Source organism: Saccopteryx bilineata, chromosome 6, assembly GCF_036850765.1.
Source record: "Saccopteryx bilineata isolate mSacBil1 chromosome 6, mSacBil1_pri_phased_curated, whole genome shotgun sequence".
NCBI classification, from domain to species: domain Eukaryota; kingdom Metazoa; phylum Chordata; class Mammalia; order Chiroptera; family Emballonuridae; genus Saccopteryx; species Saccopteryx bilineata.
The window spans coordinates 126653941-126681285 of record NC_089495.1 but is presented as its reverse complement, the minus strand read 5'-3'; the positions used below and the strand labels follow the sequence as shown (position 1 = coordinate 126681285).

Sequence of the window (27345 nt, the reverse complement as noted above, 5' to 3'; positions counted from 1 at the left end):
CACGGAATTACATTTTAAAATATGTGGCGTTCATGGCTCTCTCAGCCAAAAAGGTTCCCGACCCCTGCCCTGGCTAATGCTCCTTCATAGCTCTAGAGAAGCTCAAAGTTCACCTGGTAACCCCACTGCCATTGGGTGGTTTAAAACTGGCACTGAGATTTTTTACTGTATACCTTTTAACTCATGACCTGTTTGTTTTGTGCCCTTGCTGAGGCACATTCTCTGTGCCAGCTGTCCAGTTGGCATCATTACCCTTTCCATCCACAACTATGGGGCATTTGGACTTGATTAGAGATAGCGTTCTGGTGGCCTCCTCCTAAAGGGAGCTTTCAGAGATGCCTAGGACTCGGGAGCTGATCATCTAAAATGAACAAAACTGAGATGGGCATGACCGTTTAAAAATAACAATATTAAGTGCAGGCATGTGAGGAGAATGAGTATAGTTTTTAGTTATTGTCAGAGCTCTACTTTGAGCTGTTTCTCTATCCACCTTGATGGTGCAGGATTTGGAGGGAGGATTCGTTATATTGGCACAAAGTGCTCCGAGCATCTCAAGCTGCTATTTTGAATGTCAGTTGATTCTAAGTCCTGGCAAAAGATGGGAGGATTTGCACCACTGTTCCCAGCTCCAGGCTTCTTTCTTCCTCTCCCTATTGAGCATTAGTTGATTAGCATGTCTTGGGAGCTCTGATGGTATGTGAAGACTGTGCAGCATGGGCCTGTGCCCCCAACTCCATGCATATAATTAGGAGAATAGTCTGCTTGGTCCGTAGAAAGACTCCAGACCTGTGGGAGGGACCTGGGTGTTGTATTTGTCCTGAGTTCTGTACCTAGGAGCATGGCTTTCTGGTCTACTAGGAGGATGGTTATCTTTGCTCCTGCCAACCCTATAGGATCCCAGTTTCCCTAAAATCGTAAACAGCTCAGCCTGTGGTGAGCAAGAACCACTCAGGATGGTGTGTGTCTAGGGCTTCCAAGAATTTTAGGGAGATTTCCTATCAGATTGCAGTCTTGCAAGCCCCTCATTGCCACTGCTGCCTTCCCTCTGCCAGGAAGTGGGCTCTGCTTCCTGCCATCACTCCTGCCCTATGCCAGCTCCCTGCCCACTTCCTCCCATCCACCTTCAGGACTGCACCCTTGGCTGCCTCTTTGGGTGCTGTTAGAATCCATGGGAGTCCGAAAAGACCAGAGTGACAGGCTTTATTGAAAGGAAGAAAGGAACCCTGCCGAGCTGTGACCCAAGGGAGAGTCACATGCCTGGCACAGCCTGGGACCAGGTTTTAAGTGTTTTGGGAGGGGGGTAGGAAGGGTCCTGGGGCATTTAGCCCACTGGCTGCTGGACTAAGGAGGGTCTTTTATGGAAGTTTGCCAGGACTTCCCAGCTTGTGACGTCAGACATTCCTTTGAGGTTGGCCATCTGCTGCAAGCCCTGAAACAGACCTACTGGCAGGGTTAAGGAATGAAACCTAAGAGCTGCCAGCTTCTTCACCCTTTAAAAAAAACTAATAGCTATTATTATTATTATTATTATTATTATTTACAGAGACAGAGAGAGAGTCAGAGAGAGGGATAGACAGGGACAGACAGACAGGAAGGGAGAGAAATGAGAAGCATCATTTCTTAATTGCAGCACCTTAGTTGTTCATTGATTGTTTTCTCATATGTGCCCTGACAGGGGGGCTACAGCAGACCGAGTGACCCCTTGCTCAAGCCAGTGACCTTGGGCTCAAGCCAACAACCTTTGGGCTCAAGCCAGCGACCATGGGGTCGTGTCTATGATCCCACGCTCAAGCCAGTGACCCTGTACTCAAGCTGGGTGAAACTACACTCAAGCTGGCGGCCTCGGGGTTTTGAATCTGGGCTCTCTGCATCCCAGTCTGATGCTCTGTTCACCATGCCACTGCCTGGTCAAGCAGTAGCTATTATTTTTTAGAGTAGCTTTAGGTTCACAAAAAAAAAAAAAAAATGAGCAAAAGTACAGTGTCCACTCACCCCTCCAGGTCCCACTTGTAAGGTATTTTTCCCCACCCAGAAAGAAGGAAGGGGTTGGAGCCATGAAGTGTGGAATAGTAAAAGGCTTTATTGAGTACAGCGTGCATCCCGCCCAATGAGGTCCTCTGGTCCTGCGGGACAGAGACCAGAGGAGTCGCAAGGGGTGACCCATGTGAGAGATATTTAAAGGGTCCCTAGGGTGGTTGAGTTAATATGATGTGGTGAAATCTCATTGGCTGACAGAGATGTTGCTCTTTTCCAAAGGGCTCCTGGGAAGTTTCTTTTGGTGCGCTTGGTTGTGGGCGGTCCTAGCCAAAGTTCTTGGGTCTGGGTTCCCCACGTGACCATCCCCCATTATCCACTGACCTTACACCACTGTTATTCATTGTGGTAAAGCACACGCCACATGTTAACCGCTCTGAGTAAGGAGGTCACAGTTCCGAGACATTAAGTGCATCCTGTGCCGCCATATAAGCCTTCCACCCTCTTCACCGGGCCTTCTCCTGGGGCTCGGAGTTTCTCTGCGCACCTGTCCCTCACTTGGGATGGGTGTCATCATCCCTGATTAGACAAGCTCATGCCAGACCAGGGAGACTGAAGCCCAGGAGGCCCGGCTTTCCTTTCAGGACCTCTCCACTGGTCGGCTCCTGGCCGCTCCTTTGACTCCATGTTTTGGGGTACCTGGGCCGTGTACTTCCTCCTGCTCTCTGCGACAAGGGGGTCCAGCTGAGTTTATTAACTCAGTGACAGGTTGGCTGATGAGCAGGGACATGCTTCTGTAGTCTTGGGTCCATCCAGCGGCTGCCCTTGAACCCTAACATCTCACTGGTGACACAGTTAGGGGAGGGAGAGGCACCTCCTGACAGAGCCCCACCCCCCACCTGCCTTCCTCTAACAGTGAGGGGAGATTAGTTCCCAATCTGGGGCTGGAGTCACCTGGGAGGACCTTCTCCAAGACCTAGTGGGTCAGAAGTCCAGGCTCTGCCCTCTGAGTTCCTTAAAGCCCCTGGCTTGGAGAAGCAGCGTGTCATGACCCTCAGCTAAATAAAGTCTGTCCCAGGGCTGGGTCACCATGGGGCCTCTCACAGCCACCACGGTCCCTGGGTATACATCCTGAGCTGGGGGTGAAGCCTTGTGCTCACCTGGGAGGTGCCTCACCCACTTGGCCCTTTGGGACCCTATTTCTGCCCTCTCTTCTGACAGCATGAGGGGTAAACTCAGGTTCACATTCACCAGTTGGTGTAGTAGAGAGCTACCAAGGTACAACGCTGCCAACTTGGATTGTGGGACCTGAATGTAAATTCACACTGAATGAGGAGCCCACAGCCACAACGACTCGCGAGTCCCCCCAGCCCTTCCCACTGTGGCATCAACAATCACAGGACACAAGGGGGGGCTGGGGGCAGTGGTAGGGGCGCCCACTGTGCGGCTCAGTGGCTGAGGTCCCATGAGGTAAAGTGGATGAGAGGTAGTGGTCACTCCTGGCCTGGACAGACTTTTGGAAGACCTGGTAGGGCCACATGGAGTGACCTGTGCTGTGGGTCTCACATCAGCCTAGCAGGAAGAGGGCTCTTTAAACAGATGCAAACTAAAGCAGGAAGGGGATTCCAGAGGAACATGGCTGCAGGGTTGGGGACAGGGCAGGAAACACGCATTTGGAAAGCTTGCTCAGGGTGCCTTCCATTGGCCCCAATGAGGAGCCTGTGGCTGGTGGGTGCCCCAAACAACCAGGTCCTAAGGAGGGCAGCTACTGGCTGGGCATGATCACCATTTCCTCTGCCAAGGAGCAGAGCCCAGCACACTCAGGAAGGCTCCTGCCCCGCTCTGATCAGCGGCCTGTGAGCATCTGAGACGTAATCAGTGGTGCTTTCCGTTGGGTAGGGGCTGCCTGGGGAGGAGGTTAAAGAGACCTCACTTCCCACTTCTTGTGGGAACACGCCTGGGACAAGTTGTTCTCATCAGAGCATACCGACAGTGTGAGACCATGGGTTAACAGGTGTGTCCATCGTGTATGCAATGGGGGAGAAGCTGGAGGGTGTGGCCAGAACTTGGACCAGGCCATACAGGTCTCTGGGTCACAACTGAGGGCCCCCCCCCTTTTAAATTTCCATAAAGTTTTCTATAACAAGTCTCCAGCTTTGTCATTATAATTCATGTCTGATTTCTTTCAGACAAATAGCTGGGTACACAATAAAAACAACATAAAACACTCATCAATACACTGGTCAGTACTTCAGTTAACACAGGTGGCCTTTGCTCCATTGAAAATTGAAATGATAAGAAAATATAAGCCGCCTGACCTGCAGTGGCGCAGCGGGTAAAAGCTTCGACCTGGAGCACTGAAGTTGCTGGTTTGAAATCCCGGGCTTCCCTGGTCAAGGCACATATGGGAGTTGATGCTTTCTGCTCCTCCCTCCCATCTCTCTGTCTCTGTCTCCTCTCTCTAAAATGAATAAATAAAATCTTTTAAAAATAGATTAAAAAATTATTTAAAAAAAGAAAAAGAAAATATAAGCCAACAATTAACGAACAGATCTTTGGCTTGGGAAGAATGATGTAAAGTATAAAAGTGATAAAAATAAATCATTAGGGAAAAGTCACCATCAATGTGACTTCCTAGACATGTCAGGCATACTGTACATAGATAATGCAATTAAAGGGCAAATCATGAATTAGGAAAACATGTGGCAATTCCAGCAAAGGATAAAGGTTGTTGCTACATAAAGAGTTCTTGTGTATCAGCAATACACCTGTGGCCCAGCTGAAACATTGGCAGTGCATGCCCAAAAACAAGTTCCAAGGAGATCACAGATGTCTAGTAAGCACAGGATCTGTTCGTGTGAGTCAGTCATCGGGAAACCATTCTCAGTGACCCAAATTGGCAAAGATTCAAACCTCTGATGGTGCTGGGACCATCTGGAAGTCCACTGGGTGTTATGTGTCCAGGGCCCAGTTTAGTTAGGAATTCAAGGAGTTATCCTATGAAACTAGATGGAATACAGGTGGAGATTTGTGTATAAAAATATAGAGGTCATTATGTAAATAGACACTGAAAACCAGATGTCAGGCTATGGTGGCTGGAGGGAGGATTGTGCACCCTATAACATAAACAGCCATGAAGATGGATGGTCGGCATGTTGAATTCTTAATTTGCTAACAACATGGTGTATTTATGTTTTATGGATGCTCTAGCAAAGCCCTATGGACTGGTAGGCTTAATTAACAGAGACTCACTGAGATCCAGGTGTTGGGGAGTTGGTTCCTTTCGAGGCTTTGAGGGAGGTTCTGGGCCAGGCCCCTCTCCTTGGTTTGTAGATAGCCATATTCATGTCCTTGTATACAGGTGTCTGTCTCCAGATGTCCTCTTTCAAAAGGACACCGGTCACATTGGATGAGGACCCAACCTTCCAACCTAGTTCTAACTTGATCACCTCTATGAAGATCTGTCTCCAAATAAGGTCACACTCAGGTTCTAGAGGTTAGGACTTTCACCTGTGTAATATATATATGTATATATATATATATTTTTATTTTTTTTGTATTTTTATGAAGCTGGAAACGGGGAGAGACAGTCAGACAGACTCCTGCATGCGCCCGACTGGGATCCACCCGGCACGCCCACCAGGGGGCGACGCTCTGCCCTTCCAGGGGGCGATGCTCTGCCCCTCCGGGGCGTCGCTCTGCCGAGACCAGAGCCACTCTAGCGCCTGAGGCAGAGGCCAAGGAGCCATCCCCAGCGCCCGGGCCATCTTTGCTCCAATGGAGCCTTGGCTGTGGGAGGGGAAGAGAGAGACAGAGAGGAAGGAGGGGGGGGGGCGGTGGAGAAGCAAATGGGCGCTTCTCCTATGTGCCCTGGCCGGGAATCGAACCCGGGTTCCCCGCACACCAGGCCGACGCTCTACCGCTGAGCCAACCGGCCAGGGCCTGTGTAATATATTTTTGAGGTGACTTAAAGCAGGTATGACATAATCCCAGTGAGTGCTCTTGTTTTTAAGAAAGGCACAGAAGTGAGTAGAAAATACACATAATATTTTTGGACTGTGTGATTTCAGGGATATGTGGTCTTTTTTATACTTCTAAGCAAATTTCATTTAAAAAAAGCTTTAATAAAAATAGGTCAAGGAGTCTTCACTTCTAAAGAGACCAGAGATTGGGAACCAGGTTCAATTTGAATGGACCAGATTCCTAAATTAAAAAAAAAAAAAATACATTTAAACAATAGATGATAATTGTCGGAAGAGAGTACATAGTTGTGGCTGGCATTTGGCACATGTGCCCTGATTTCCCCAAAGGCATGCTGTCTCCCCAGAATCATCTGGGTTGGGGCCGGGTGGGGCTGTCCTCTCCCTGGTGGCCAGGGTAGGGTGGGAGGGTGGGAGCCAAACTCTGCTCTCATAGGACAAAGGTCTTCTGTCCTGGGATCTTGCGATCACTGAGTGACTTTGGGCGCTCTAACCATGTTTCCTGATTTGCGTATCAGCACTCTGGGACGGAATTTACAGAGCTGAGGTGAGGTTCACATCCGATGACATATGGGGAGACACTAGTATTGCAGACACTAGTACTGTATTTTGGAACCTCTGTCCAGCCTTCTGGTACATTCTTCTAATGATCCTCAAGGGTAGTAAACCATCTTCAGGGAAAGATGCTTTGGTTTGGGAAGCCAGCAGAGACTTCTTTGCAGCCTGTCTGGTAGTTCTGGAGACTGGATTGGGTAATACCACCTGAGGCTCCAAGGAGGTGGGTGCTGCCTCCCCAGTTCCACCTGGCCAAGGCCACAGGAGGCCACTGAGCCCCAGGAACGTGGTTGCTCCCAAATGAGAGGTGCTTACATGCAAAATACATGTCAGACTTCCGGGACTTCTAGAATGTGAACTAGTCCATCAGTGATTTTTTTTTTATATTTGCTTATATGCCACAATGGCACTCTTTGGGATGTATTAGGCAAACAAGTTTGTAACAGGTTTGCTCGCTTACACATATTTTGCCTAATTGTTGCATTGGTGTGGGGCAGCCATGTGTGTGTGGTCTGTGGAAGGCTGGGGGTGCTTGCTCTCAGGGCAGCAGATTGCTAATTGCGAATTGCCTGCCTCCATGGGGAGGGGTAATTGCTTGCTATTGTTTGCTAGAGAAGGGGTTTTTGCCCTCAGCCTATTTTGCTGGAGAGTCTAGAGAAAGAGAAGGAGTGCTCAGGGGCTTGGGAGCCCTGAGTGAAAGGAAAGTGGTCTTCCCTGCCTGTTTGCCTCATCAGCCATTAGGAGACCTTAATAAACAGAGTGGCCCAACATTTTCTGGCTCCACATTTCCTTTACTGACTGCCCAAACCCAATGGGAACCTGCGTGGCCACAGTAGTGGCCACCGGCCTTACAGGATGCAATGGGTTAAGTAAAAAAATAAAGTCCATGTCCCTCATTTCTCTTCCCTTTTCATAAACCTGGCTGGCAGGATATTTGAAATTGCTCATGTGGTCCCATGGTATTTCCACAGGGCAGCACCAGCCTAGAAAAGAGGGGTTCATGGCTCGTTAACTGACCTTGTCATTCTTGAAGAATTCTTTAATTTTACAAATAGTCCATGGAAATTATTACTAGAATAAAGATACAGCTCTGGCTGGCTAGCGCAGTGGATAGAACATCGACCTGGTATATGGACTTCGTAGGTTCAATACCCTGTCAGGGCACAGGAGAAGCAACCATTTGCATCTCTCCCCATCCTCTCCCCCTTCTCTCTTCCCATCCTGCAGCCAGTGGCTCCATCGGTTCAAGCATCAGTCCAGGCACTGATGATAGCTCAGTTGGTCAGATTGTCTGCCTCAGGCACTGAGGACAGCTTGGTTGAGTTCAGCATCAGCCCCAGATGGGGGTTGCTGGTTGGATCCTGGTCAGGGTGCATGTGGAAGACTGTCTCTATCACGCCTCCTCTCACTGAAAAAAAAAAAAAAAGGTTTCGTAATATGATTGTCATCTTCCATGGCATGGCTTGAAGTACCCAGAGAGTAGAATGTACCGGGGTCATGATGCCCCATGGAGCTTAGCCCCCCATGCAGGGAGAGAGCCAATGATACTGGTACAGCTTTGCACAGGGGCAGGCAGTTACTGGACTTAGTGTGGTGGTCACATCATAAGGTATATAGATTCACTGTTATACACCCAAAATATTAAAGAAAAACATTAAAAAAAAATAAAAAGAACAGAGGAGGGAGAGACACCTCTCAACCTGAAGCTGCCAGAGCTGCTCCGCAGGGAGGACTGGGCACTGGTCCTGCCCCCAGTGCCTGGAAAGTGGTTAAGTCAGGGGGCAGCTGTTTTGGAGATATTTGCAATGTCTGGAGACATGGGGGCTGGTGCTAGTAGCCTCTAGGGGTTAGAGGTCAGGGGTGCCGCTTACCATTCTACAAGGCACAGGATGTCCCCCCCCCCCACTAGGAATGACCCGGCTACAAACGTCAATCATGTCTGGGCTGAGAACCCGGAATGTGGCCTGGGCTGGCAGGGCCTACGTGACTGGTAACCAGCATCAATTTGGTCTGACAGGTGTGAGGCAGAATGCAGCCCTGGGGTCACTGGCCACATCCACAACATTGGGCCCCAATGCATGTCCTCTCTTTCCCTCCCCCAGGCAGGTGTGGACAAGTCCCACCTGGGCCAAAGTGTGCAGAAGATGGGAACACTCCCCTGGCAATGTCTCTGGGCCGCCTTCTTCGCCGGGCCTCCTCCAAAGCCTCGGACCTCCTGACCCTCACCCCGGGTGGTGGTGGTGGGCCCCCCTCTGTCCTGGATGGGGAGATCATCTACTCCAAGAACAATGTCTGCGTGCACCCACCAGAGGGGCTGCAGGGACTGGGGGAGCACCACCCAGGTGAGCCCGGGAGGAGGAAGGGCCTGGAGTCACAGTTTGGGGGAGGGACTGGGGTCCCAGCCCTGAGATGAGTTCTAACCACCCAGCTCCAGCTTCAGAGGCTCCTGCCCCACTTCCACATTTGCCCTCACCTTGGCCTTGTGGACAACTGACCAGCGATGGGCCAACTCCGCAGTCATGTGTGTTGGGGGGAAGGAGGTTCTAGGCTGAGGTCTGAGGGTGCTCCATGTTCTGGGTACAAAACAAAAGAAAGAGTGTGGCCTTTGGAGAGCTTTGTGGTTTTAGTCCTGCTGTGATGGAAGGCTGGAAAGAGAGGGACAGACAGAGGTCTGAGGCTCTCTTCCTCATCCCAAAGCCATGTGATCTGAGTGTGGAAACTCTCGGCCCCCCAGACATTAACTGGGATGCACAACTGGCTGATAGCCCTGAGCTCTGCTGGAACAGGAGCCATGCATGGGGCCCGGGCCCAGCCCCGTGGAATGTAAGAGGCTCAGCTCCTGCCCTAGACCACTTTTCAGAACAGAGACCAGGAGGCCGGGGGACCTGTGTGATAGGCCTGGGAATAAGGCCACCCCAAAATGGCAGGTACTGCCATGGGAAATGCTACTGTCTCCCAAACTGAGTTTTCAGGAGCCCAGGGAGCCCACCCACTTACTGCTAGCCTTGGAAAAAATGCCCTTTGTCACTGTTGGCAACCCCAGTGTGTCACGTGGAAAGATGACCTCTTCTCCAAAAAGCTGCATTAGAGAAAAAATGCCAAGCAAGGGGGCCGCGGCTTACTGGACAACACTCACATGCCAGCCGCCCACCTCAGACTTCTTCTTGTGAGCTAGAGTCTGCAGCCTGTGCCCCTCCTGGCAGTTCGTGATGCCGTTAGCTAGGCTCCTGGCCTGCCAGACTGGGATGTGACTGCCCACAGGCAGGAAAGCTCTGGGGCGACCAGGCAGTGGACAAGGTGGGGCTCTGAGTGCCAGGAGGTCTCCCGTGCTTAGAAAAGCACAAAACAATGGGTCATTGCCCAGGGATGCCGGGCCCCCCAGGTCTCTAAGTGTGTGTGCTTGGCCAATGTTCATGGCTTACCTTCATCCTAAGCCCCACTGCCCCCAGGAGTGTTTCATGTAGGACCAGGCCATCTGAAACTGGCCCAGTCTGCGCAGCCCCAGGACGCTACTAACCGTGGCATGGCCCCTGTGAGACCCGAGACCCGTGTGCATGGCCCTTCCTCACTGCTGTTCTTCATCCTCATAGGCTACCTGTGCTTGTACACGGAGAAGGATGAGCTGCTCGAGGCCACCCTCATTCTCGCTTGGGTCCCCAACTCTCGGATTCAGAGGCAGGATGAGGAGGCGCTTCGTTACATCACCCCCGAGAGCTCCCCTGTGCGCAGGGTGCCCCGTCTGAGGGGCCGGGGCACCCAGAGCCTGGGTGCCCCTCAGCAGGCCTCCCCCACAGAGCCAAGGCCTACCCTGACCCCCAGAGATGAGGACATTCTTATGGTGACCCAGAGCCTCCGGGACGCCGTGCACATCAGCCCTTCTCCTGAGGACGGAGAGAAGCTGGCCCAGGGACTGGGGCTGGACAGACCCCTCCTGGCCACACAGCGGGCCCACAGCGATTCTGGGATCTTGTCCATGGTTAGTTTGCAGGATGGGACTAAGGAGGGGCGGAAGCCACAGCCTGAGGCCAGCGAGGAGAAGGGCTCCCTGGAGCTATTGGCTGATGGCGTGAGCAGGGACAGCTCCTTGGACTCGGACTCGGATGCCTTCTCCTCCCCCTTCTGCCTGTCGCCGGTCAGCTCTGCGCTGGCTGAGAGCAGCAGCTCCGTGTTCCTGGAGGGTGAGAACAGGTGAGTCCCCGAGCCAGTCCCGGCTCCTCTGAGCAGGCATGTTGGGGACAGTTGCTTGTGTCACTAGCTCTGTTCACTGAGTGCTGAGGATGGCCTGTGTCCCCTCCTGCATCTGCTTCAGATGCCCGCTGTCCCCATGCCAGGGCCGCGGCACCGAGGTGCCGTCCCTCTATGCCACTGGAAGGGTTGTGCCTGTGGTGGGCCTGATGAGGGTTTGGTGGTCACGGCTACCACGCAGCCCCTAGGGGTCCTCAAGGCTCCAAAGAGGTGGCTGTGCACAAGGCTCAGGTGTAGCGGCTTGTGTAAACCTGCGTGGCCAGGGCCAGCGCAGGACGGGTCAGCTTCCTGTGGCCTGCCTGTGGTCTTCACTCTCATTAGGTTGCTAGGCAAACAGCATTGACACTGACAGTGTCAATGACAATGATGACAGTGAGGGAGTCTGGTGAGTGGTAGGTATAGATGAAGCCCAGCAGTGCATGGGCAGCAGGTATGTGCTCACAATTACCCCAAACCCTGTGAGGGAGGTCCCCACTTCACCTCTGTGTGCAGAAGGTAGAAGTAAGTCTCAGAGAGGGTAAGGAACTTGCCAGAGGTCACCCAGCCAGTACACCAGCCAAGTCGGACTCAAGCCCAGCTGAGTCTACACCGGACTTGGAGCATGTATGATCACTTGGGACCCCTATAAGCCCAGCAGCCAAGGAGTAGGTATAGGGACACCGAATGGTTTGCTGGCCTCCGCAGGAAGGAATTTGAGATGAAATCTTTCTGATATTATAGCCTCAATAAACTGTGGTCCATTAAAGCCCAAGGGTGAACAGATAACATTTGTTTCAAGTACTGGAGAATTCATATAAAAGGAGCAGTCGGCTGTGACCCAGGGCTCTGGTACCCGATGAGGTTCACTGAGCTGTGTGGTGTTTCCAATCTGAGAACTAGGCTGGGGAGGAAACTCAAGCCCCTGCCTGGGTCTTACAGGTGGGCCTTATTGCGCCCCCTGGTGGTGCCACATTGCCAGTGTGGTGATGCTTTGGAGTGTCTGGAGCCCCCAGGGTCCAGGTGGAGGGCAAGATGTCCCAGCCCTTGTCTTCACTGTGCCTTAGAGAGGTGGCAGGCCTGGCTTATGAGTCCCATAGCCTCCGTCTTAGTGGCCGGACCAGAATCAGGGCCTGGCCTTCTCAACTCTGTTCAGCAGCCTGATTGGATAGCTCCTATGTTATAGGAGCTTGGATTTGGGATTTGGGGGACCTGGTTGGCATGAGGCTGGGCAAGCTCCTTACCGTCCTGCAGCTGCTGTTTCCTTGTTTGTAAGATGGGGGCAGTGATATTCATTTTACAGGGTTATGTTGGGAATTCACCCCCGGCCCCTCCTTCCTGTCTTCCTTGGTGGCTCTTCACCCTGGCTGCTATGGAAACCCTCAGGAAACCTGTACGATCATGGTGGCTCTTCACCCTGGCTGCTATGGAAACCCTCAGGAAACCTGTACGATCATGGTGGCTCTTCACCCTGGCTGCTATGGAAACCCTCAGGAAACCTGTACGATCATGATGGCTCTTCACCCTGGCTGCTATGGAAACCCTCAGGAAACCTGTACGATCATGATGCCAGCTGATCCCATGAGCAGCGATTCTTACCCGGGGCTGATTCTGCCTCTAGGGGACGTGTGGCAATGTTAGGAGATATTTTTGTCACAAGCAAGGGTGGTGGTGCTATTGGCTTTTAGTAGATATAGGTCAGGGCTGTTGATAAACACCCCACAACACACGGGAAGGCCCTGTGACAGCGCAGTGGGGCCCAAATGTCTGCAGTGCTGAGGCTGAGGGCTACCTAGAGGTTCTGTTTGCCATGGACAGATGTGAGGCCCTAGAGTAGGGAGATCATTTTGTTTTTTTAATTGTCGTAAAATATACATGACACAAATTTGCTAATGTGACCAGTTTAAAGTGTAGGATTCGGCAGTGATTAGTGCACTTGCACTGTGAGGCACCACCACCTCTAGTTCCAGAACTTTCTCATCGCTGCAGAAGGAGAGCCTGTGCACACTCACAGCCCCTCCCCAGGCCCTGGCCACCACCGGTCTGCTTTCTGCCTCTGTGGGTTGGCCTGTTCTGGCCATTTTATTGTAATTGGGGTAGTGCAGTAGGTGGCCTTTCTTTAAATTCAGCATGATGCCATCAAGATCCATCCATATTGTCATGTGTGTCAGGACTTCCTTTTAATGGCTGGCTAGTGCCCCAGGTGATTCTGACCAGCAGCTGAATTTGAGCCTCACTCGGTACTACATGCAGGTGCCTGGGCGACACTGGGTGCTGTCTCTCTGGTACAGGGTCCACCCTGTTCTGAGCCCATCCTGCAGATCAGGAACCATCTCTGTCTCCCAGACACTGCCCTGCCCAGGTTAATTTAGGGCTCACCTGTCTGCTCAGAGCTGCTTACCCAACGGTGCTCTGATTCCTGGGTGAGCTTGCAGACGGGTGGTCAGGGAGCTCCCTCCCTCGCACGGGGCTCCAGGAACACCACCTGGCTGCTCTTCTGGCCAATCTGGCATGCTGGTTCCCGACCCAGTCATGTGTGCTAGGTTGCTGGAGCTCAGAGAAAGTGCAGATTTGGATTTCAAAAGGGGTTACAGAAGAATCTGTGTGTTGTTTCTTTTCATAGGTGCTTTAGTGCGAGCCAGATGTGGACACCGGGTGGTCCCCAGGCCTCATTGTTTTTGTGTTTCCCCCATCACCTTGGAGACCCTCTGCTCTCTCCTATCCCCTGCAGCACCCACATGGTGATGGGACTAGAAATCCCAGCCTCAATGACCAGTTGTACTGGGCACCACAGGACAAATATTCCTGATCCCTGCTGTTCATGGGGGTACCCTGGGCAGCTTATAAACTCTGATGCCCAGACCTCATCTAGACCAATGGAACCAGGGGTTTTGGGAGTGAGGCCTAAGGAAGGGAAATGTCTGAGCTCCCAGGGGTTCCCAGTGTGCAGATGGGGTAAAGAACCCTGCTGGGAGAAGGACCAAAAAGAGGGAGGCTGTCTTGCTCCTTTGGCAGTGGGTGTCTGGACCAAGGTCCTGGAGTGCAGGCATCTGACTGGACTAGAAACTCCTCAGGGGGCTTGGAGGACATGCATGCGCCCATAATTGCTCCTTGAACAAGTGCAATTAAACTGGGAATTGGGTCCCCAAGAGGGGAGAAGGCAGGCTAGCTCATGGGATCCCTCTAGTGGCAGAATCAAAGAACTTCATGGAGGCTGAGCATGTTGTGTGGGAGGGGCCAGGAGGAATAGCAGCACTCTCATCAAGAGCCCCCCCCCCCCATTTTGTCATGTGGCAGATAGTTCACAGAGGGCCAAGTGGTTAAAGATGGCATTGTCCATCCCTGTGCCAACTGTGGGGTACAGCTGGCAGGCCCTGGTCTCTAGGTGGCGAAGCTACCTGCTGTACCTTCCCAGCCCCCCTGCACAGCGATGGCCCAAAATCCTTGACTTAGCCAGCACTCAGGGGCCTCATCATGACAGACCCGCCCCTCACTGATTTTGGAGTCCTGCCAGCAGGGTTATCAGCTGTGGCTCATACTCTCGCATCCTCAGTGGTCAGAAATCAAGGCTAGCCTGACCAGGGGGTGGCGCAGTGGATAGAGCGTCGGACTGGGGTACGGAGGACCTAGGCTTGAGACCCCGAGGTCACCAGCTTGAGCGTGGGCTCACCTGGTTTGAGCAAAGCTCACCAGCTTGGACCCAAGGTCGCTGGCTTGAGCAAGGGGTTACTCGGTCTGCTGTAGCCCCACGGTCAAGGCACATATGAGAAAGCAATCAATGAACAACTAAGGTGTCGCAACAAAAAACTAATGATTGATGCTTCTCATCTCTCTCCATTCCTGTCTGTCTGTCCCTGTCTATCCCTCTCTCTGACTCTCTCTCTGTCCCTGTAAAAAAAAAAAAAAGGAAAGAAATCAAGGCTTTGTGCTGGGGTGAAGGTGAGCATGACTGCCAGGCCAGATCAGTGGCCTGCCAGCCATTCGTTTCTGTCCCAAAAGCCACCCAGTCCAGCCTCAAGGGCTGGTGGATGAGTGAGTAATATGACAGGACCTGCGCCCCCACCCCCGGTGTTGCCCTCCACATGGCGTGTCGGTTGGCCATGTCCGTCAGAAGTGTGATGTGTATGAGCTGACACATCTCTCCTCCCCTAAATCAAAGCGTCTCCTCTGGAGCCTATTCTAAAAAGCTGTCTAAGTTATAGAAGTCAAACTCATGTGCGTGGAGATGTTCGTGATGTTCTTTATAATGGAGGGAAGGAAAGGCCTAAATGTCCAACAGAGGAGAAGGAGATAAATCAGTTTCAATTCAACTCTCAGACCAAGGCTTTAAATGGGGCCCGCATGCCCCTGAATCTTATGCTCTGTTTTTTTTTTTGTTTGTTTGTGGGTTTTTTTTGTATTTTTCAGAAGCTGGAAACGGGGAGGACAGTCAGACAGACTCCCGCATGCGCCCGACCGGGATCCACCCGGCACGCCCACCAGGGGGCGATGCTCTGCCCACCAGGGGGCGATGCTCTGCCCCTCCGGGGCATCGCTCTGTTGCCACCAGAGCCACTCTAGTGCCTGGGGCAGAGGCCGAGGAGCCATCCCCAGCGCCCGGGCCATCTTTGCTCCAATGGAGCCTTGGCTGTGGGAAGGGAAGAGAGAGACAGAGAGGAAGGAGGGGGGGGTGGAGAAGCAAATGGGCGCTTCTCCTATGTGCCCTGGCCGGGAATCGAACCCGGGTTCCCCGCACGCCAGGCCGACGCTCTACCGCTGAGCCAACCGGCCAGGGCTTATGCTCTGTTTTTATGTGTGTTCATGAGTGTGCACTTTTCTGAGGAGGGGACATCATCCAAATTCCCAAAGGGCCTGTGATGTCCCCACCAAAGATTCAGAACCTCGGTGCTGCCCGATGGAAGAGTAGGAGGTATTTGTAGACTGTGCAGCAACATGGAAAGTCATAATGTATCAGGAACAGAGCGGCTAGCAAATTACACGCACATTCTGATTAAAGTCTGTGAAGAGGTTTGGTGTACGCGGAGGGCAGTGCAGACAGCATTGCCCAGCAGAACTTGGTGCCCAGATGGAGCTATTCTAGGTCTGTGCCATCTGCTGTGTGGCCACTGGCCTTGTGCAGCTTGGGAACCCTGACAAGTGTGACTGAGATGCTGAATTTTACAGGATAGTGATTAATACAGATTTAAATAGTACATCGGGCCACCATATTACTAGATGGCATGGGTGAGAGGAAGATATGCCAAAAGATTGGGATCACATAATTTTGAGTAATTTTTTTTTCTTTTCTCAATTTTCAAAAACGTTCTGCTGTCACTGTATGAATCCTATAATGAGACCATGTTTTAAAAATAGATAGCCAGTTAATTCCTGCATGGTGGACACTGACTCCCACCCCCCCAGCTGTCTTGCATACTTGTTAATAAAAAAGCTCTCTAGGGCTATGCCAGGTCCTTTCAAGGAAACGGATGCTAATGACCTGCCACCCTTGGTCCCCAGAGACTGTCATTGGTGCCCCAACCCCCAGGGAAGATGTGTGGATTTCCTCTCTCATAGGGTCCTCCTGTTGCTCTTGCACAAGTGAAGGGTGGTGGCGTGTGGGCTGCAGAGCCAGCTGGGCAGCTTGGCCACACAGGGTGTCAGTGGCTGCACTTGGGCAGTGACCCAGTCCACTCGGATGCAGGGCCAGGGGAACCGGCGCTCACAGCCCACCTGCCCTCGGTGTCCTGCTCCGATGCCTGCCTGCCTACTCAGCCTCCCCCGGCCTTCCCCGCATCGGTGTCCTGCTCCGATGCCTGCCTGCCTACTCAGCCTCCCCCGGCCTTCCCCGCACACACTGGGAACCCTGCCTTGCTCCCTCCTCAGCTGGCTTGTTCTCCCCTATACGGCGGAAGCCCCAGCCAACCTTGCTTGCATCTGCATTTCCCCTTGCAGAGCTCCTGCCCCTCCCTGGGCGTCTGGTTGGGGTGATGTTTAAAATACTGCCCTGCATGCATGCTTGTTGGTGGGACTCACTGTCTGTTGTTCTGCAGGGATGGATTGTCCAGTGTGGCAGCCACCAACCACAGGTGCCATCTAGCCGTGGGAATGTGGCTGTGGCAACTATGCAAATGGGTTTTGAATTGTATTCATCTCAAAGAAATTTAAATTTCTCATGTGAGAGGGGGCTTCTGTGTGGACCAGTCCTGGGAGGCAGGTGAAAGTGTTGTCACCTCCTGGTACAGGGCAGGCCCCCAGAATGGTCTGTCCAAAAGAAAGGAGAAGGACAAGCAAATAGGTACCCCTCACCCTGCCCCAGGGTGGCAGGTTTTGTAGGGGTATTGGAGGGTTCGGTTACCCTAAAGCCATGGGCAGAAGCCAGTACAGAGGGAGTGACAGTTTCTGCCCTCAGGGTCCAGCCAGGCTCAGCCTGCCACAGGACAAGTGAGGCTGAAATAAATGGTACGTTAAGTGCCTTTGCTGGTAGGAGGGAAGGTCCCTATGACACTGGGTATCAGCTGCAAAGCTGAATTATTAACCTGTGTCGTGCTTGTTGGTGTAACAGCTCTGTCCCTTCCACTTGAGAAAACAGAAATGAGGTGCTCTGGGGAGAACCCCAGCCTCCGAGACGGATCTGGAACCCATGCGCTTGGTGTGTGAGGTCTGAGCACCTGGAAGTGTCATTGTCAGGAGCTGTTACGAGAATCCCTGGAGGGTATCAGCAGGGTCACCCAAAAAGCCTGTGAAGGGCTATGAAAGAGTGAGACCACCAGATTCTTAGTTGCTTCTAGCATTTTTATAAATAGTCTTGCTGCTCCTTTTCTATCCAACCATCTCTGGCAGCAGACTGAGGTGGGTGGGTGGGGGAAAAAGTTCTCTGAGAAATGGGTGAGGGTGCCTGGGGGCTGCCCATCCAGGAGAGGAGGGTGACGGTTTGTGTGACCAGTTGTGAACAGGGTGCTGAGGTGTGAGCAGGTCCTGAAGAGAGGAGAGAGATGGCAAGGGCGGTGGAGCAGCCAGGAATTGGGGTGGGTTGTGTCCCCCGCCCTCCCAGCTTTGGGAAGGCACCTCTGAGCCGTTGGAGGACGGCCTCCCTCACCCGTCAGGGCCCCTGGCAGCAGCCCGGCAACTGGCAAGCTGGCAGTTTCCAAAGATCTGTTGTTTGGGTTTGTTTGTGTGTCTGTAATTGAGAGCTGAGATTTATTTCTTTAAAACAGCTCATCTCTGACACCCTACAATATGTTCTGTGCTTCGTTCGTTAGGATTCATCTTGTATGTTTTTGTAGCACTCGGCAATGCTCTGTACCCGCATCTCTTCTTCTTCTCCAGGTCCCCCCAAGGTGATAGTCACCAGCTGCTCCCCACACTACCTCTGTCCCTGGAGGAGGGTGGCTGAGACCAGGAGTCCAAAGGAAGCTGCACCAGGAAGGGAGGCCAGCAGGTCTGAGCCCTGTGGACTGGCCTTCAGCCTCTGGCAGTCTGGAAATGGCCCGGAGCTTCACTGCTAGTCCAGGAAGCCTGGTGGTGCCCAGAGCCAGGACATTCCTTCACTGTCCCCTGTCAGTGCAGGGAGCTCATTAGCAGGCGGTGGCTGCCCCAGCACCGGGAGCTTGGAGGGGCTGCCAAAGAATCTGGCTGGGTTTCGACAGTGCCCAGTCCTTTGATGTGTGGCTCAGGGTGGCTGTTTGGCTCACATGCTCTGTCTGGGGAGGGGAGGGCAGTCCCACGGGTCCCGCAGGGCTGGGAGCCTGGTGAGCTCTGTGGTCGGGCACCTCCATGGGAATGTGATCCCTAGGGCATGACCTTGGCCAAATGTTTATCTCCTGTGCCTCAGTTTCCTCATCTGTGAAATGGGACTGTTGTGAGGGTTAAGTGAAAATACTCCATACCAGTGTTTTTCAACTGCCTGTCCTTATGAGTCTGTAATCTTCCTGCAACATCAGGGTGGTTGGCACTTTCACAGACCAGCATGAAATTTCTGGTGGACTGACAGCTGAGAAACACTGCTCTGTCCAATACAGCAACAGTGGCTACTGTCATCTCACATTTATCCAAACCCTTAAACATATGACAGAGTGAACCCTGACGTACATGTGAACCCTGATGGGCTTCGGTTATTGATAATCTATTGACATTGGTTCATCAATTATAATAAATGTACTAGGCTAAAGCAGATGTTTATACTAGTGAAAACCGTGTGTGTGTGTGTAGGGGGTTGTCTAGGAACTCTCTGTACCTTCTGCTCAGTTTTTTCTGTAAACCAAAAACCACTAAAAAAATAAATTCTTAAGAAATACCAATGACAGACAGAAGTCAGGATTGTGCTGACTCCTGGTCCAAACCAGCACTGACCCATAGAAATGTAATGTGAGTCGCATAATGTGATTTAAAATTGTCTAATAGTGATGTCTTCAAAAACTTTATTTCTAAATAACTATAGAGTCACGGGAAGTTGCAAAAAAAAAAACAAAAACATAGAGAGAAGTCCCTCTCACCCTTCACCCAGCCTTCCCCGTTGGCAACATCCTGCATAAAACCACAGGACACATTTCAAACCAACACCTCCGGCTGGGCACAGTCCATGGGTCTCGCCTATTTTAAGATCTTCCTTTTGTGTGTGTAGTCAGCTCACTGTATCCACGAGTTCCACACCTGCCAATTCAGCTAAGCATGGATCAAAAATATTTGAAAAAGAAGTTTCTATTAGTATATATCTTGTTGCCAATCTGTCCTGTGTGGATAGGCCTTCTCTGTTCTGAACATGCACAGACGTTTCTCTTGTCATTGTTCCCTGAACAACACAATGTAACAACTACTTACAGAGTATTTACATTGTATCAGGTATTGTGAGAAATCTAGAGAGGATGTAAAGTAGACTGGAGGATGTGTGCAGGTACTATGCAAATACTTGCCACTTAGATGAGGGACTTGAGCATCCGTGGATTTGGGAATCCGAGGTGCCCTGGAACTGATGCCCTGTGGATACCGAGGAACTCTGCACACATATACTATATACACACTGTGTGTGTATGACTCCTGGACAGTTGTACCACATTATAGCTTTGTGTAACCTCCGCCACAAATGAGATACAGATTGTTTTATCACCACACGGCTCCCGAAAGCTATCCCTTATAGTCATATCTAAGTCCTTGTCCCCTTCCCTAGACCCTGGCACCCACTTCTGTATTCTCCATCTATATAAGAACTTTTTATAAATGGGATTGGACACCAAGTAACCTTTGAGATCGGCTCTTCTCATTCAGCATTATTCCCTTGCATTCCACCCAAGTGGTTGTGCATGCCAGCAGTTCACTCCTTTTTATTGCTGTGTAGTATTCCACGGAGTTGTGTACCATGATGTTTAACTGTCTGCTCATCCAAGGGCATTCCAGTATGGGGTTTACAAACAAAACTACTGTGAACATTCCAGTACAGGTTTTTGTCTGAATGTAGTAGTGTTCACTTCTGGGATAAACCCCAGGAGTGCAGTTGCTTGGTCATGTGAATGGTAATTGCGTGTTTAGTTTTAAAAGAAATTGCCAACCTGTTTTCCAGAGCAGCTGTGCCGTCCTCAATTGTCACCAGTAATATATGAGTGACCCACTTTCTCTGCATCTTACCAGCATTTGGTGTGGTCACCTTTTTTGGGGGGCATTCTGATGTGTGTGTAGTAGTGGCTCATTGTGGTTTTATTTTCCTAGTGTTGGTGAGCATATTTTCATGTGTTTATTTGCACCCTCCCCCAATTATCCTCTTTGGTGAAATGTATCTTCATGTTTTTTACCAATATTCGAATTGGGTTTTACTTTGTAATTGCTCTATTTTTCAGGGTTCTTTATTCTAAATGCTAGTCCTTTGTCAGATACATGATAGTACAAATATTTCTCCCAGTCTGTAGCTTTTTTTTCATGATCCTAATTGGGTCTTTCACAAAGCAACAGATTGTAATTTCGATGATGTCCAACTTATCAATTTTTTCCTCTTATGGATCTTGGATTTTGGTGGTGTTAAGAACTCCTTGCCTGGTCCTGGATTCCCAAAGATGATCTATGTAATTTTCCTGAAACCTTTATAGTTTTACACTGAAGTCCATGATCTGTTGTGAGGTAATTTTCACAAAAGGGGCAAGGTTTGGGTTGTGAGTCATCTTTTTGCCCATGGGTGTCTGACTGCCCAGCACTGTCTGCTGAGAAGCCATCTCCTCCTTTCAGCTGCTTTTGCACCTTTGCCAAAAGTCAGTTGAGCTTATTTGTGTGGGTCTAATACCCACATTTTTAAAAATAGTGAGAGAGAGAGACATGTAAAATTAATTTTAATAACTACCCATATACCTAAAATATTGCCATTTTAATCATGCAGTAGATATAACAAGTCATTGATGAAAAATGCTTCATGTTTTGTTTTTTGTTTTTTATAGAGACAGAGAGAGAGTCAGAGAGAGGGATAGATAGGGACAGACAGACAGGAATGGAGAGAGATGAGAAGCATCAATCATCAGTTTTTCATTGCGACACCTTAATTGTTCATTTGTTGCTTTCTCATGTGCCTTGACCGGGAGACGTTCAGCAGACCGAGTAACCCCTTGCTCAAGCCAGCAACCTTGGGTCCAAGCTGGTGAGCTTTGCTCAAACCAGATGAGCCTGTGCTCAAGCTGGCGACCTCGGGGTCTCAAACCTGGGTCCTTCACATCCCAGTCTGACGCTCTATCCACTGTGCCACCACCTGGTCAGGCAAATGCTTTGTGTTTTATGTTTGAACTAAGTCTTGGGAATCTGTGCAAACCTTTTCCTGAGAACTCACTACCTGCCAGGGGTTCCCGGGCACACATAGCTCGGAGCCCCTGGCGCAGCCAGCCTGGGTCTTCGCAGGTTGGTGTCCAGCTCTGTTTTAAACATTCTCTGGTCACCCCTTTTCTCCTGGTCCCCCTTTTCCTTGTCCTCAATGGGTGAGTGGCTTCTAGGAGGAGATTGAGGTTCTGTTGTCCTGACCTGTACCTGGCTCTGAGCTGAGACTCTCGAAGCCACCAGCCAAGTTTGACAAGGAAGCAAGATTCCGAAGAGGTGACTGGTAGGTCTTCTTGAAACCATGCTGTTGTCGACTGCCCTCCAAAGGCCTGACAGCCCTTTACAGCTGCCTCTTGCTACTATGGCTATCAGGACAGGGAGGAAATAGTGCATCGGCCCTCCTGAAAGGGAGAGAAGGAAGGTCAGCTGCCCAGAGAGGTAGCGCTCTCTGGGGACTGGTGCATAAGGACAGGGGAACGAAACTGTTCTTGCTTGCAAACCATGGCAGCCTCCCTGGGGGACCCTTGACGCAAACTTCGTGACGGTTGCCTGGGGCTATGGGGATGCTCTCCAATGGCTTAGGGCCCTGAGGAGCAGGAAGCCCTGCACCCCAGGGGCCCACTCCTGTGCCAGCAACCCCGCAGAGTCCCACGTGATCTTCTGTGAGCGTGAGGTCACAGGCCGTGAGACAGGAGCTTGCGCTGTGGCTTTGGAGACCTACGTCTGGCTGTCACAATGTAACCTAATACCTGATAAAATCACCCTAGATGGAAAGTGGTGGGCAGGCGGCCTCTGTTTCTGATCTGACTGTTCCGTATCCCCTCTGCTCGTCTCAGAGTTCATGCCCAGCAAAGGAAAGAGAACAGGCATTCCTACTGGGGTTTTCCATTCAATTCTATTTGTGTTCTTTACATGCCTGGGATGTCTAGGGGACAGAGGGCTCCTGATGGCCCCTCCAGAACTGCTTCTTTGCTTTGCTTTGGGGAACCTGAAAATGTGGTTTCCATGGTGATCTAGGGCCGCTGAAGATCCAGCCACCCAGGTCATTCCTAACTGACTGCCATTTGACAGCTGAGATATCAGGAGGCAGGCCTGGACTGCAGTGTCCAGCAGGTGGCCTAAAACACGTCCCTGATTTCCTAAGCGCAGGTGGTGACACAAGGTCCCTGAGTGTGACGACGCTAGAGCTCAGACCTGGTCGCATTTCAGCTCTGCCTGCTGATGGCCGCAGCGAGTCATTACCCTCATTTCCTCACTTTCTTCTCCATGAGGCGAGACAGGGGCCACACATGCCCATGAGACTGTCATGAGGAGTGGCTCTGAGTGCACCGGAGGTCCTGAGAACCATGACCGGGTGCCATCCCTAACCCATCTCATCCTCGAGTGCCCAGGAAACATTGAGACCAGCCCGAGGGGTCCAATGGGCACACCCTACCGTCACAGTTTGTTTTCTGGCTTCCAAAATGGGATGCAGACCCTCTAGAGAAAGGAGGTCTTTCCCAGGGGCATTTGGGCCAGAAAATGCTATAAGAAGGAGGTGCCTGACAGGATTGGGGTAACAAAGTAACAAGAAGTTGGAGTGGAAATGTTCTGAAAGGAGGCAGATTGGCTCCTTTGTGGGTCCTGGGAAAGGAGACCCACCCATGTCATGGGGAAGGGAAGAGGAACAGGGACCTGGAAGATGGGAGTGGCCTCTTGCAAGAGCCGCAGGGCTGGCAGTCACGGAGGCCCTGTGGATGGTGGAGGCATCAGGATCCCTCTGCTTCTGTAAATATTTAAACACCGGGAAGATTATTTTTGGTAGTTATGGTCGTTCTCTGAGCCTGGCAGGCTGCCGGGCAGGGTGTCAGGTGACAGATGGCTCACTGCATGCTGCCTGTGCTTAGCATGGTCACTGTTACAATGGTACGTCATAGTTGGGGTCATGGTCTCCCCACCCCATTTGGGAGAGCATGGACAGAGGCTTCTAGGCTGTTATCTTCAGGGAAATAACAACATGACAAGTGTGGGTCTCACGTCTCAGAAGTTTCCCTGACGGTAGTTGAAAGTGACAGTTTCTTGAGCTTCCAAACTGCATGCAGCAGAGTGGAGGGCGAGGGCCTCTGGGCACGGGGAGGTCTTGGTGCCCCAGTGGCCCCACCTGGGGTGGAAGGACGCACTGTGTGTCCCAGCACAGGGAGCCAGCAGACAGGAGTCTTTGTCGGGCCCACCGTGCAGACGCGTGGGGCACGTGCCACCCAAGCTGGTTGGTGTGGACACGGGGCACTAAGGTCTACCTGGGCCCTGCTCTCGGCAAAGGGATGGCTCGTTTCCTCCATCCCCAGAGTCGGGTCTGTCTGGGTATCAGGTCCTGTCACTTCCCCGGTGAAGGACAAGACTGCAGGTACCACCACTGAGCTCCATTTTCCTGGTGGTGGCACCAAGTGTCCTAAGGAGGAGTCTCCATGTGCCCAGCAGGTGGCAGGCTTCCCCCAGATCAGCCAGGGGTGCCACTTGCCACCCGCACCCTCAGGGCCCCCACCAAGCTGCTAAGGGCTAAAGGATGACCCAAGGAAGGAAGTTCCACCTGCCTTTGGTGGCCTACCTGCCCTCCTCCCTCACCTGTCACCACCTTCTCCCAAGCTGGGTTTCTTCTCTGATCAGGGACAGTTAAAGGCTGGCTGGTTGTGTGCTGTCAGGGAGGAGGATGCAAGCGCAGACCTCAGCCAGCCTCCCTGGGCTGTGGGGCCACCAGCTGCTTCTTCCCTGTGTCCTGTCTCTATTTTGAGCTCACCACTGTCTCCCCAGACCTTCTCTCTCCTCTACAGCAAACCTGCCCCCCACCTCACCTCATACCAACCACAGCCTCCCAGGGACCAAACAAGTTCTCTCTAGTGTTGGCCTCTGACCTAAGAGCAGAGTCACTCAGCTGATGTTAGACCCAGGGTGGGGTGGGGTCAACCGGACACAGGGATGCAGCCCGGTTCCTGTCCTTCTCACTCCTCTGTGTTGACATGCTGACTCTTAAGGGTGGTCTTGTCTAGAATGTACTTTGCTGAACTCCCTGCTCTTTAAAAAATTATTACGATTATTATATAGATAATATGTGGTCAATATAAACATGTTAGAAATAAGGAGAAGTCATCCCAAAGGGACTAGAAAAGCTATGTGCACACCCTGTTCGCAGCAGCTGAAGATGGGAGCAACCACAGACCTGTGGGTGGATGACAGTGATCACAGTGGAGTATGACTCAACCTCGAACAGGAAGGAAAGCCCGACACATGCTATAGCATGGGGGACTGGAGGATGTTATACCAAGTGAAACAGGCCAATCACAGAAGGATAATACTGTGTGATTCCACCTGCGTAAGGTGTCTAGAAGAGTCCCTTCCCAGAGACAGGAAGTGGGAGGGAGGGTGCCAGGGCCTGGGGGAGAGGGAATTAGTGTTTAATGGGGATGGAGCTTCAGTTTAGGACGATGAAAGAGGTCTAGAGTGGATGGTGAGGTGATTATCCAACAATGTGAATGTGCTCAACACCACGGAACTGTAGGTTTACAAAGGGCTAACTAACATGGTAAATTTTATCTTATGTGTTTTTATTACAACAGAAAAAAGAGAGGAGGAAGGGGAAGTGAGGCACTAGGGTAACGGGGACTGTGAGAAGCCACCTTGGGCTTCCTTCCATCCTGAGGACCAGCTTTTCTGGGTTAGGTCCAGTAAGCCTGCCCACACTGTCCCTGCTCTGGCCACAGGGCTGGGAAGCTTGCCGGTGTGGTCCAGGTCTGCGGACTGTGGCAACCCTCAGCCATCACCTCTGCCCAAGCTGGAAGGAAAGGCTTGAAAATCCAGGCTCAGCACCAGGTCAGGCCTGGGACTGACCATGCTGGTTGTGGTCCTGCCCCGTGTCCTCTTGCTGGCTGGAGCACCGGGACTGGTCAGGTGCACACCTTCCTACAAGATGACTGTCCATGTTCCCGTCTGACTCGAAATCAGCTGTAAGCAGATCCTGGAGCTGGACCTGGAATCTTGTTCTTCTGATGTGGGGGGAGCTCTTATAGCCTTTTCCAGAACTTAGAAAAAGAGACTGCATTGTCTTCTGGGAATGGGGAAATGTGAGCATGCCTGTTTGGTGGGGGTGGCGCTGGGCCTGCGCCGAAAGCAGGGCACCCACGGGCCTGGCTCTCTAAGCACCACCCCCGAACCCCTGGCCACCCCAGGAGGGTATGTGTCAACCAGTGCACCTTGACCCACTGTCTGTGGCCAGTGCTAGCATCTAGGAGGATGTCAGGGAGGGGCTGGCTGGTTGCACCTGCTTTGAGGCACAGAGAGACCCCTCTGTAACCCCAGAAATCTTTTTTAATGACAGTATGATGAGATTGGGCAGGGACCAGTGTCTTGTAGCATAAGCACTGGCTTTTCTAATTTGAATGAGGGTTCTAGAGTCTTCCCAGAATGTGACAAGGCAAGCAGAGGGCTCCTGGCTTATAGAATCCGGGCTAGTGGCCTGTTTCCTACTTCTCACCTCCCATTAGCGTGCTGAACGTGCCACACAGCCACACTCTGGCCGAGGTCCCGGGCCCAGAGCATGCTCCCTGTTGTCTTGGAGCAAAGCAGTGGGGGCTGGGGTACAGCTGAGGGCTGAGGTCCTGGGCCAGAGCCTGTCGTCTTGCAGGAACACTGATGCAAAGTTCAGGGGTCCAGAAACAGACAATAAACACATGACCTTTGAATTTGTGGGTGCTCCAACATCAGACTGAAAATTGCTTTTGAAGGCCAGCATCCCTGAGGGTGCAAGGTCCCCCCCAGTGAAGACCTGGGACCCACACCTGGGGTCAATTCTCCCAGGATGACCCAGCCGGAGCCCAATTCCCAATGACTCAGCACCCGTCCCTGCTGCGACAGGGCCGTCCGGAGCCTGTGGAGGCCTGCCTGTCCCCTGGAGACTCAGGCAGCCTGCGCACATGTGGAGAAGTCTTTAGAACAATCCTGCACCCTGTAAAGGCCTGCATCACACATGTGGTGGGGAGAAGAAGAGGCCACCAGCCCTTATCAGGGCTCTCTGTGTGGCACACCAAAATCACATTGGCATCATCCTCACAATAACCCAGTGTTGTGTGCATTTGGGGGCCTCTCTGCCACTCAGATAAGGCTCAGAGTGGAAAGGTGCCCTGCCAGCTCAGCCTGCTCATGAAGCTCATGCATGTAGGTGACCCGGTCAAGGCGACGTGGGTGGTTAACCCACATGAGAAGTGAGAACCCAGGAGCGGGTCCAGGAGGGGCTTGGCTGGAGGACTGTACTCCGGGTATTAAATGGGTAAAATCCGGCCTGGGCTCGAAGAGGTTTTTTATTAAGGAAAGCAGAACTGCGTAGGAGGGTCTTTGTGGTCCCTCGCACTTGGGGCTCCCCAGAATCCTGTGAGTGGGGTTCCTAGGTCACTGCTCCCTGACCATGAATATATTCATTGCAGTGACCCAGAATTCAGGCTTGTATAATGGACAAGTGGAAAATGTCCCCACTTACCTCCTCTGCTATTTTTTTTTTTTTCTAATTTAAGGATTGTCCTTTGGGGGAATCTTTTTCTCTCTTATTGATTGAAAGGCTTTTCCTCAGCAGGACTGAGGGCACTAGGTCTCCAGAAATGGCCTGGGATGGGAGGGCAGGTTTGGGTGGGGATGTGGGTGACACCATCCAGCCTGTCCAGAACCCAGGAGACGTGGCCGTGTCAAAGACAGGGTCAAGACAGACTTCACTGTACTCATCAGAATTAGATTTCGATTTTGCAAGGCTATAACTGACAAAGCAAGTGGGGGCCACTGAGGTTTGCTTGGAACTGATTTGCAATTAAAGGACTAACATTCCACCCATAGAACC

General features: G+C 51.8%; 1 protein-coding gene across 8 annotated transcripts in view; it reads left to right on the top strand.

Annotated features, from left to right (window-relative positions):
• The window catches only part of TBC1D16 (TBC1 domain family member 16), an 87165-nt gene that overhangs the window by 7208 nt on the left and 52612 nt on the right, over positions 1-27345 (top strand). For 7 of the 8 annotated variants that reach the window (XM_066237751.1, XM_066237753.1, XM_066237752.1 and 4 more), the window contains 2 exons: positions 8612-8851; positions 10100-10697. In XM_066237751.1, the coding sequence (XP_066093848.1) occupies positions 8612-8851; positions 10100-10697 (838 nt within the window). The remainder of the gene's footprint in view (positions 1-8611; positions 8852-10099; positions 10698-27345) is intronic. The other variant, XM_066237756.1, reaches the window with a different exon arrangement.